Consider the following 11,948-nt stretch of genomic DNA (forward strand, 5'->3'; position numbering starts at 1 on the left):
CATGTTTTCTTGTTACCACAGCAATGTCAATGCGGGTGGCAGTAACTATGCATTTGGCTTACTACTGGAAGTTCTTGTTTTGGTAAAATGAATTCATAGAAGCAGGGGGAATGTGGTGAAGGTGGTCTGAGAAGGCTGGCTCGGCACCCTCACTTCTGTGGGGTGTGCCAGCACGTCACTCTAGAATGGCTTTCTCTTGGTGAGGCACCGAGGTCCTCTGCCTTTCTCACCGAGGAGCCTATGCATTGGGTTTACCGGCAGTTTTTCCCCAGTCACCGTGCCGTAACAGAAGAACCATTCCACCCTTTGGGAAACAAAAACGGCTTCCCATTTTTAGGTAAATGTTGAGCAAAGTTCTTACATAAACATGGACATCAGCTGCTGCTTGTGTGGATCCTCCTTCCCCAGTTAAACTATTTTCTTCTTAACCATTTCACAAAACAATCAGATGGTAGCAGCCGTCATGGTTGTATGTTCTCTAATATCCATCCCCAACTTTCTTTCCTTTTGTTTTATCATGAGACAGATAAACTAATTTTCATGAGCATTCTGAAAATGAACTGTGTATTTGTTATTACCTTCAACACAGTTACCATAATATTTATTTCAAGGGCATGCTCATGGCTCTAGTCACTTTCAGAACTCCTTTTTCAGCAGCATCATTAGTTTCTTTTGTATTTTGAAATTAGTGGAATTCAGCTATATAGGAATATATGAACAAAAGTGTGAATATGTGTGTGTGTTTTCTCATTATTCGGTACTGGCATGTTTGCCTCATTTTTTTTTTCTCTTTAAATCAGGAAAAGTCTGTCTTAGGGTTTCTATTGCTGTGAAAAGACACCATGACCATAGCAACTCTTACAAGGAAAACGTTCATTTGGGTTTTCTTGCTTACAGTATTAGAGGTTCAGTCCGTTATCATCACCGAGGGGAGCATAGTGCTGTGTAGGCAGACGTGGTACTGGTTATATCTTGATATGCAGGCCACAGGAAGCCGACTGAGACACTTGGCGGTATCTTGAGCATAGGAGACCTCAAAGCCTGTCCCCATAGTGACACACTTCCTCCAACAAGGCCATACCTCTTCATCAAAGCCACACCTAATAGTACCACTCCTTGTGAGATTTGGGGGGCCAATTATATTCAAACTACCACAAGACCCTAATATTTAATAGTTGCTATTATATATAAGAAATGCTACTTCTGCCTTAAGTGGGGTTTTCAGTCAAGCCTACAGTGGAAATATGATGGATTTTCTTGTACTCTTCAGGAAATGTTTGATGTTATATTAGATGAGAATCAGCTGGAGGATGCGTGTGAGCATCTGGGCGAGTACTTGGAGGCATACTGGCGTGCCACCCACACAAGCAGTAGCACCCCCATGACCCCATTGCTGGGGAGGAATGTGGGCTCCACAGCCCTTTCACCATATCCCACAGCAATCTCTGGATTACAGGTACTGCATGTTTTGTTTGATCACTTGGTTTATAACTTTTGCCACTTTATTTTTAGGATTGAATATATAATTAATTAAGATGAAGACTCCGATTGTTCTTAATCTGAAGAAGCATGAGAAAAGGACATAGTATTTGTGTTTGTTGGTTGGTTTGTTTTTAGAGACAGGGTTTCTCTGTGTTGCTTTGGAGCCAGTCCTGGAACTAGCTCTTGCAGACCAGGCTGGCCTCGAACTCACAGAGATCCACCTGCCTCTGCCTGCCAGGTGCTGGGATTAAAGGTGTGCACCACCACTGCCCGGCAAGGACATAGTCTTTTTTAAAATACTGAAGACTGGAAAGATGGGTAAGCAGTTAAAAATGTTTTCTGCTCTCGCAGAGGACCCTGGTTCAGTTCCCAGCACCGACATAGTAGCTCATAACCGTCTGTAACTCCAGTTCCAGGAGATCTGACCTCCATGGGCACCTGGCACACATGCGGTGCCCAGACATGCATGCTTATAAAATAAATAGACCTTAAAATTTGTTTTAATTAAAGAAGAAGTCTAACCCTTATGCTGATACTGACCTGTCACTGACAAAGCCTGCCCTCTCCACCGGTTTCCCATTCTGGAAAATATTGCTATGAATTGATAATGGGTTTTACTTAGATCAGTTCATCTCTAGTAGACTTAATGTCTAGTCAACATAATTGTTCACAACTTCCGCATGGCACCACAGACAGCTAAGCAGATTCTTCAGGATTGACAGGCCTTTAGCTGCTCTTAACTATTCTTGTCCCACAGACTGCTGAACCTGCCTCCCCCCAGCACCTTGTACCAACAGAGTGAGTGAGCAGATTTGGAGATGGTGACAGATCCTCAGTTTCCAGGGAGGATCTAGGGGCCTGCGTTGATCAGTGTAGGGAATCGGGGGAGGGTCAGAGCTCGTCTCTTCTGCTGCTCTGAGACTTCAGTCAGAACTAGATGTGGCATGCCAGAGGCACTGTGATATAAAAGGAGTCCTGCCTTTCTGCATTGATTATTATTTACCATTTATCAAAGAGCTGGAATGGATCCAGACCCCAAGCTGAGGAACATGCAGTCAAATGAGCCTCTTGGTGACATGACTGGTTTTGTTTTAATGGGTTATAATGATAGTCATAATTGAAGATTTTGTAGAGTTAACTCTAAGCTAAATGGCACTCTCTGAAATGCTATTATAACTACATTACTCTACTGGAGACAGCGCCTCTGTAAGCAGGAAAGCTGCCATACAAATGCATTTCTTTTAAGCCTAGAAATGATATGGAAAATGGATGGTGGTAGTGTTCAGAGTGTCTGCATGCACCAGCACGATTTCTTGCCTTGTTTTCCTTCTGTGTGCCTGTCTGGCTGTAACATTCCCATTGACGTTGGCTGGCTCTGGATGACAGTAAAGGGAATAGATGTACGACCCAGGAAAACCTGTAGTGTTGGGGGGTCTAATGCGGCACTTTGTGTATAACATTTAACCCTGCAACTGTCTACCTACAGTAGCTCTCGCTGCAGCATCAATGAGTTAACGTGGTGCTCTTTATCCTGTGGACTACTTCTCCAAGTAAACACAGCTGTTTGATGGCATGATCTCTGACCCACTGAATAAGTTCCCTTTGTATGAAGCTGATGTACCTGGACCCTTGGTTACATCAGGTTCCTGATCCATAATCTATGTGACTTACCTAAGCTGGTAGACACAAACAGACAGGTGTTCCTAATATAAGAGGAAAAAAAAAGTCAGATAACATATTCTGGGCCATCAAAAAAACTCCCTTAAGATGTTAATTTCAGTTAACAATATTAAAAGAATTTGGTTTATATCTGAAGATGATTTTTGCAGAACTCAGTTAAGAAAGCAAGAGTATGGAAAGTCCTGAATTAGCTGGCCCCACGATGCTGTGCATTTCTTTGGAAAAAAATCTCGTTGAGAGTTTCACATCCATGTCAGATACAGAAACAAGTGCACTGTTCAATGGGTAGTACAGATAGTAATTTTTTAGGCTATAAGGATCATCAATCTAGAGCAAAATGAAGTAAGTGTAAAGTGTGTGACTTTAAGAAGAAAGAAGACATTTATGAATTCATGAAAGGAATCAAATAATAGATCTTATCTAAATTTTATTCCCCAGTAATAAAATGATCCTCATTTTTTTGTAATGGAAGGAGAGAATTATTAAGTATTAAGCCTATCTAAGTAGATTAAGTTCTATTTAAGAATCACCTTTCAGTTCTGTGTTTCAACAGGAAGTATAGCCATGCGGCATCATATACTAACATTCGTAAACTCTCAGTGATAAAGCGGCTATAGATGGTGCATCCCAAAGAAGACGACCAGGTGCTCCAAGCAGAACATTTATGTATTAAAAGCTTTATTAGGTCAGATATTTAGTATCCGTTTTACAGAGCCTGTTATTGCACATGAATGGGCATGTTTAGGTGAATAAAGCGGACCTTATCTAACCAGTGAACTGTCTGATATTTGTAGAGTCAGCGAATGAGGCACAGCAACCATTCTACGGAGAATTCTCCCATTGAAAGACGAAGCCTAATGACCTCTGATGAAAATTACCACAACGAGAGGGCTCGTAAGAGTAGGAACCGGTTGTCCTCCAGCTCCCAGCATAGCCGAGACCACTACCCTCTGGTGGAAGAAGATTACCCCGACACGTACCAGGACCCTTACAAGCCCCATAGGAACCGAGGCTCACCTGGGGGATACAGCCATGACTCCCGACACAGGCTTTGAGGCTGCCGGAACAAACAAACAAAACTACTCATCTGTTGACAATTTGCCATAGCACTGCTAGGATAAATCAATCATCTTAATTTGGCAAGCACAGCACAGTATCTGCTGTGCAGTGGGCTGCTGTCATTTGATCTAAGGGGCAAGAATTAAATAGAAATACTTTATGCCCTTGAGTCTAGATGGGTATTCGATGCCCAGTCATATAGGTATTTTTAAGTGCTACATTTACATGATAACAGTACCTTTTGTTTTCTTCATAGATTTTAGACACATCAATTTGTAATTTAGGGTACTTATCAAGGCACATATAAAATAATTTCCCATGCAGGAAATTCCAAATGACCAGTTCCAGTTGGAACCAATTTATAAACCAATTCCTGTTGGAATTTGGGAGAATTGACTGGAAAGTCTACTTGAGCATGTTGAAATCAATTGAAAAATCAGAAAAAAGAAACCCAATAAGAAAATCAAAATACTAATAGAAACCCAAAACCAGCTGTGGTATTTATTTCCTGAAAGCTAAATTTCTACTTCAAGTTGGAAAGTGTAAACATTTTAATAATATGTTAATGTTGCCAGAATGGCTTTTCAACCTTATCAAATGTATTGATAGTGCCAAAAATCTCAGAAATCTTAACACAGAAATTATATAATCGCCTCAGATTTTAATATTTTTATTTTTCCTGATACAGCTGTTGTATTCAAGGTTATTTTGCTTTCTGTTCAGTCAGTACTGTTAGCCAGTTCAAAGCTGACAAAATAAGAGGGAAAGGAGTTTATTGGCAATGAGAATAAGAAAGAGAAACCCAGGCATGGCTAGTTATAGGACATGGGAAATGAGGTGCTGTTTCTTCTGTAATCAGTCTGCGTACAACTACACACATCTGGAGATCTGAAGTCAGATAGCAGAGATGTGGCCAGGCCTTCCTGGGACAAAGGCAGTCGGCTCCAGATGGGAAGTCATCCGTGCCACCACACCCGACCCTGGCACAGGAGTTCTGCCAGCATAGCTCAGTGTCCTTCCCTGACTACACTCAGTCTCTGTCTTTGACTATAAATAATGTTTTAGCAATACACCACAGTTTTTAAATCAAACTAACAACCTTTTTTTGTTTGTTTTTCATGGACATAATCAAATTTGGTACTGAAAGTTACGTTTTCGCAAGAAAAACTAATTGGGGAAAGTTAAAACACTGAATTAAAATCTCGCAGGAAAAAAAACCCTCACAGACTCAGAATATATTTGTTCACTAAAAGTAAGGCACTTTTAATGTGGGGCCTTAGAGAATTTGGGGACTGCTGTGTTTCATTGCTAGAGAATAGCCTTTAGATTTCCAATGAGTGTATGTTTGGAATTGGTGACCCATATCCTAAAGATTAAAGAAGACTTTAATCCAAGAAATTATTGAAATTGACTCTTTTATACAAGAAACAAATGTCTTTATGAAAGGACTTGTTTCTAAAATGACACAATGCATGTGTTTTCTAAAACCCCAACCGAAGCTAGACATAAGGGTCTCTTTCTACTAACAAATGCCTTGAAGTCAATTTTTTGAAAACAAGTACAATTAACTTTATATTGTTATTTTCCTCCAAAATTTCAAGACCCGGGCCCTCAAAGCCATGTATCAGTTCATTAATTTTCCTGATTGAGAGAAAACGTTTCCTATTCTTGACCAGTTATTCATATCTCTAGTCCCATCGACCTCATGTGCCCTCCCCTCGTCTTGACTGTATGTGCACCCCGTCATGTACCTGCTCACCTGATAATGAGGCTGCCTGAGATCTTGTAAGTAATCTCACACATTTGATACATTTGAACATGGCCTCAGTCAAATGGACAAGCTGACATCTGATCCCGGCTTGCCATCTAGCTTGCCATCTCTCTTGTCATCTGGCGAGGTTTACAGAATTTTCTGGTGAGACATTTAACAGAGCTGTATTCATTGGGCTCTTTATTAAGCATATAATCTTCCATTGCTGAATACTTTGTTAGAGCACAGAAGAGCAATCTCCAGCAAACAAACTCTATTTATTACATGTATAGCACATATCTGCATGAGAAAGAAAACATTAGCCAAACATTTTCCTGTATGCTTTACTGGTTTCTTGTTTGTGCGCATTAAAGCATTCAATTGCGGAGAGTACACTCGGGTGTATAAATTTAGTATAGACTGCTGTTCAGCTTTTTCTGCAGTAGCATTAGCAATTTGGTCATTTAACTACTTGAAGATATTTATATTTTATGAAAGGTAGCTGTAACAGCATTTAATATACTTCCTAGTCAACAAAGGTACCGTTTCTTTCAACTTTGAAGAGTCACTTGTTTTTCAAACCTCTAAGCTTTTCTTTTTCCCCTTTTTGCTCTTCCATGTCATGCTGAAAGAGGGAGGTCCATTTAATCTGTACACAAAACTCATCCATCATTAGCCATCAAAAGTTCGTACCTATTTTGCTTTGCAGTCCTATCCAAAAGCTAACAACATTGAAATGGGTAAAATGTATATTTTTGATGGATGTATTTATTATTTCATTTTAATTTTGCATATCTTTCATCTTCCTCCTATAAGTTTCTCTCCTTCAAAAGAAGAGATATGACTCTTACTTTCCTTTTAAATGCTCAGAGTTGCTTGTGTAAATGACAGAAATCCAAATATATACCAAATAAAAGTTTTACTTTTGTGCAATATACCAAGAACCTCTAAGAAATTCCACAGTTACTTTGTTTTAATTCATTTCACTCAAAATGGCAAATTATGACAAGCAAGAGAACTATTTCTGCATCATTGGAGGCTGTTTTCACTTACAGAATAAATCACGTTAGAATTCTGTGGTATTTTTATGATCAGTAATAATGCAGACTCATCCAGCTATGTGGAACTGTAGTCCTGGGAAAGGAAGAAATGCAATTTGTGGGTCCTTGTGCTTATTCCCAAGGCTATAATGTTACTCTACCATCATAATCAACACTGTTACCTTGTTTATGCTAACACTTAAAACAAAGCCTAGTGGTGTTTATGATTTGCTCTCATCTCTATATAGCTCTGATGGGGCGATTTGGATTGCTAGCGATTAGAGGCATGGTTGTCCTAAAAAGACTCTGAATTGTGTGACTATTCAAATCATTGCATTTCATCCTTAATGGAATGAGTTCTAAAGTCTGAAACAAATTGAGACAACAATTAGTTCTACTTTAAATAGTGTGTTATTTACTCCAATTTATTATTGTTGTTTGCAGAAGTGTATTTTTGGAATGTTAACCTCTTCATACCTGCATACTTGAACTTGTCTTTTGTGTGGGGGCCTTAAATTTCATAATAGAAGAATGGGGGAAGCAAAAGGGGAACGAAGACAAGGAGACTGTGGCAAAAGAAGCTAGCCATCTTCAGCTCTTTAAATGAACAAGATATGGAGACAGTATGTCTCCAAGATATGGAGTCAGCATGTCAGTTAAGAATGTTCTAGGCAACCTTAATTTGCAAGCTACTATATTTTCTTATATAATTTTATTTTGCTATTTGCTAAAAACAGAAGAACACAATACCAACATACAAACTGCCCTATCTCTCTAATGATATGTGCACTACCTCTTCTCTAGAGAAAACACTCTGTCTGTACAGGGAAACGTCCTGGTTGTAGAGCGCTTGTTCTGACAACTTTGCCGCAGTTGATGGTTAAAGGTGTTGAGATACAGCTGCCCTTTAGATTTTACATGGTTTTCAAATGCATTCACCATGATTTCATTTTCATGTCAGTAAGGTTTTCTTGGCATTGATTTATGACTTATCATGACGTGAGTTTAATTTAAGAAGAAGCCATCCTAGGAAACAAAGCAAACTGAAAGGAACTACCTCTATGTGCAAAGGGTGGCCAATAGGGCTGAGGAAGAGAACTCCAGAGACCTGCTGTTTTAAAGGCGGAGCTGGTTGATCCTCGCCTTGTGTGGGCATGGAGGGTGTGTTGTAGCCACTTACTGGGTGTGGATCTGCACTGTCTAGAACTCTCATGTCATTAGAACAAACGTCTTATCAATGTTTCAAATAAATGCTTCTGTAGCCCTTATTCCTTTATATTTGCCTTTGTCTTTCATGTCACCTTTTAATTATATAAAGCTCATCCTTGAATAACCATGAGTGAAAACTTTACAGGAAATTATGTAACAAAATGTGTTTTATTAGTCCCTTATATCTTTAAACATTGTCAACACTGTAATTGTTATCTAGGTTATCGACTTCAGCTGTGTCTATGTGGCATCCACCCGTCCTTCTCTTTGAAATCATAATGATGATTAAACCAGTCAACGTAAGAGCTGTTAGGTGGACATAAAGAATAACTTCTTGTTGAGTTGAGCAATCTAGTTAATCGAAATAACAAAACTAGCTCATTTGGGCAGATAGCCACAGCATTCAGAAATAAATCTTCAAGATTTCTTCTTGTGTTAAAAGAGCCTTTCTCCAATGAAATGCATCCTCTGATAGCAATGTTTTTATCTACTTGTAGATAATTTAATTCCAAATGCTGCATGTCATGAAAGTTTATTATGAGGAGATTAGAAAGTATCTCATCGGATAATCTTAATTAAGGGCTGTAGCTCCCACTTGCCATAAATACATATAAATAAGAGGGAACAGTGTTGAGCTTTGGAGAGTTATAATTTTCCATGAACCTTTCTTTTTGGTGGATGTAAAATGTTCACACAGAGAGGGAAGAAAATGTCACCAGTGAATTCAAAATAGTTTAAGGAATACACCGATTCTTCCTCGTTTCAAAGTTGTAAAGAGTTAAAATGGGAGCTGGGAGCTGACAGTAATGGGCCTCTAGCTTTTCAAGCATTCTGAGTTATATTTTGAACACTTCAATCTCCCAACAAATGGCTATATCTATATTTATGCAAGGCCTTTCTCGCCCTACTCGCATGCCACTTCACACCCTTCACCAAGATCAGTGTGAATTCCGTATGCACAGGGATATTACCGACGCGGGGTCATTAATGCTATATCGTTGCATACTATTTTTTATATGCCTTACAGTATTTTCTGGGATGTTATTAAAATGAAAGCATTTTATTGCCAAAATAAACCTATGTTGTTACTTCTGCATTAGCAGTAGAAAAATAATGTAGCAAAAATATATATTGTACAGTACAAAATTATAATATATATATATATTTTGCCAATAAATGAAAATAGATTGAGGAGAAAGAAGCACATTTGTTATAGCACAAACTTACAACAAAACCCACTGTTAAATTTGGCAGTCCTGTTTTTAGAAGTACGTAGATTTGGTTCTGTGTTTTATCATATTTATTTCATCTCTCATCTTTGTAACTTTGCTGCTTGATGTTTTCCAGCAACTTATTTCATAGCCTTCGATCTGTGAGTGTAATTTACTTATTTTTTCCTTACATAAAACATAAGAATTTTATTTTGTGTTAAGACTCATACTATATTACTATATTTTCTGTTCTTATTTCTCCTCCTTTGGTAACAAATGGCACACAGTTGAGCTCACGGCTCCTCTGGGCTTTGGATGTTTGAAAGTTTATGTTTTTCCCAGCCTCAAGTTAGAGATCAGTAAAATGTCCCCATGGAAAAATATTAAGTAGGGATTCTTTGTTTTGTTTTGTACTTGATACTATTGAAGCATAAGTTAACACCATTAGCTATATTTTTAAGGGGTGGGAGGGAATAAAAAAATAACATTACTAATAGGAAACATACTAAGAATAATTATGGTGAAATGATATAAAAAGATTGCCCCCTATTCCGAGGGCTGTTGATAATCCCAGGCTATTCCTACGTCTCTGCTGATGTGGTCGGGAAAATGCCTTTGTCAAATAACTTTCCTTTTATTTTGGTTATTTATTTTAAATAATTTGTCCCTTTCATTTTTGTTATATAGGTATGCATAGCGTTCTGCAAGGCATGCTGGGTAAAATACACTATGCAAATGTATGTGCTGCATGCTTTGTTCCTTCTGCTCTAGTGGCTTCCAAGAAAAAAATGTGGTGTTATTTTTGTGAACAAAGACATTTAACAAAGAAAATGCAGAGTGCATGCATACAGTATCCTAATTTCTATGGATTTGTTTTATGGAATTTAAATGTGTACAAAAAAACTGCATTCATTTTTTTTCTTTTATATAATAAATTAAAAAAAAAACACTGAAACCAGCATTCTACCTCTCATTTATATTCTGGAAATGTACAGAGGAAATGCCAGACATCACAAAGAATATTCCTGTAGCTTTTAAAGGAAAATAAATCTATACGTTTACTCTGTAAAGAAAAAGGATTCAATGAAGTGACTATTTCCTGATTATTCTGTTAGATTCTGAGTTATCACAAAAGAATATTGTAGTAGAAAGGATGTACAAATTGCACACACATGTGGAATATACCAGAAAAAATGTGTGAAATAAGGCTGGATACAGAAAATATACTAGGTAACCATTAATGTTCTCAAGACACCATTAAATGGTTAGTGTGGCAATTGCCAGAAGTTTCCAGAATGACAGCTCTGGACTTCTGTGATTGGGGTAGAGATTGTGACTGGACATGCGCACATACCCCGGCGTCTGTTGCCTGTGTTCTATATCAAGATTGGAATTTGACTTTCATCCCACTGTGGTGGACAAGAAGCTCAAGGGAAATATGCAAGACGTTAGTAGAATGAGAATCGCACAGTGATGTATTATCGCCAAGTCAGTCCACAAACTTTAGCACATTTAATTCATGTGAGCTCCCTGAAAAAGCAGGCAGAGTACAGATTAATAGACCCAGCTACAGTTAAGAAAACCAAAAGCTTAGTGTCACTTCTTTCTTAGAAGTATTTAAACATGCGCGCGCACACACCCACCCACCCCCTCCAGCTAAGTAGTAAGCTGTAGCACACAAAGCGGCATGCAAATACAAGGTGTTGGCTGTGTGAATAATTTTGTTATTGGAGGGGTCTTACCTAGGACCACCCCAACAGTCAGCCGACAATCTGAAACTCCCAACTGGGAAACAACGGTTCCTTGCTGTCGCGTTGACATGACATATGCTTGAAACTACCTCGCTTGCCTTTAGTATATCTCCACTGGGCTGTAGGGAGAAATCTCTTCACATAACATGCAAGTCAACATGGTGAGTTCACTGTGGACTCTAACCACCGCCTTCCAGCAATAACTAAGTACAAGTTACTCAGCGTCCCTCTATTCAGATCTGTTACTGTCGTATCTTTGTTGCATGACCATTAGATTTGCCTTGCAGTTTATTAGTGATGTCCACTTCTTGTATTCCTTTGTGAAACATCAAACTTCTTTCAACAGGCAGTTGCTCACTTGGCTAAAGTTTATCCTCAGTCAGGCCCCTTTAAGGCTGGCCTTAGTTGGGGCTTAGACTTAGCACCCAGGCATCTACTGAATGTCCTACTTGTGAGTTTTCTCTGCCTGAAGGGATCACTTTATATTAATGACTCCCAACCCTTGAAACAACTATCTTGGGATTATTTTGCAATAATCCTGGTATGTTTTCCCCTTAGAAATGGTTACTAATCAACTACCTACACAAGCCATATGGCACTGAAGACTCAATGGTCTCCTAGTCCGATTTCTGTATATTTTCTTTCTTCCTTCTCTCACTGACTCTATTTCCTTAATTTCAGCTTCCCTAACTACGGGAACGCAGAGTAGTGTCTTTGTGGTAAGGGACCATCCTACTCTTATTTGGCTGTCCATCCTCTAGAGTTC

At 38.8% G+C, this 11,948-nt stretch overlaps 1 protein-coding gene across 6 annotated transcripts in view; it reads left to right on the forward strand.

The window, feature by feature from the left end:
- Cacnb4 (calcium voltage-gated channel auxiliary subunit beta 4) overlaps positions 1 to 10,392 on the forward strand; it is a 252,035-nt gene extending 241,643 nt beyond the window's left edge. For all 6 annotated transcript variants that reach the window (XM_057755680.1, XM_057755681.1, XM_057755684.1 and 3 more), the window contains 2 exons: positions 1,271 to 1,456; positions 3,957 to 10,392. In XM_057755680.1, the coding sequence (XP_057611663.1) occupies positions 1,271 to 1,456; positions 3,957 to 4,217 (447 nt within the window). In that variant the 3' untranslated portion in view covers positions 4,218 to 10,392. The remainder of the gene's footprint in view (positions 1 to 1,270; positions 1,457 to 3,956) is intronic.
- The last annotated feature ends 1,556 nt before the right edge of the window (positions 10,393 to 11,948 follow it).

The sequence above is a fragment of the Chionomys nivalis genome, chromosome 22 (genome assembly GCF_950005125.1).
Source record: "Chionomys nivalis chromosome 22, mChiNiv1.1, whole genome shotgun sequence".
NCBI lineage: Eukaryota > Metazoa > Chordata > Mammalia > Rodentia > Cricetidae > Chionomys > Chionomys nivalis.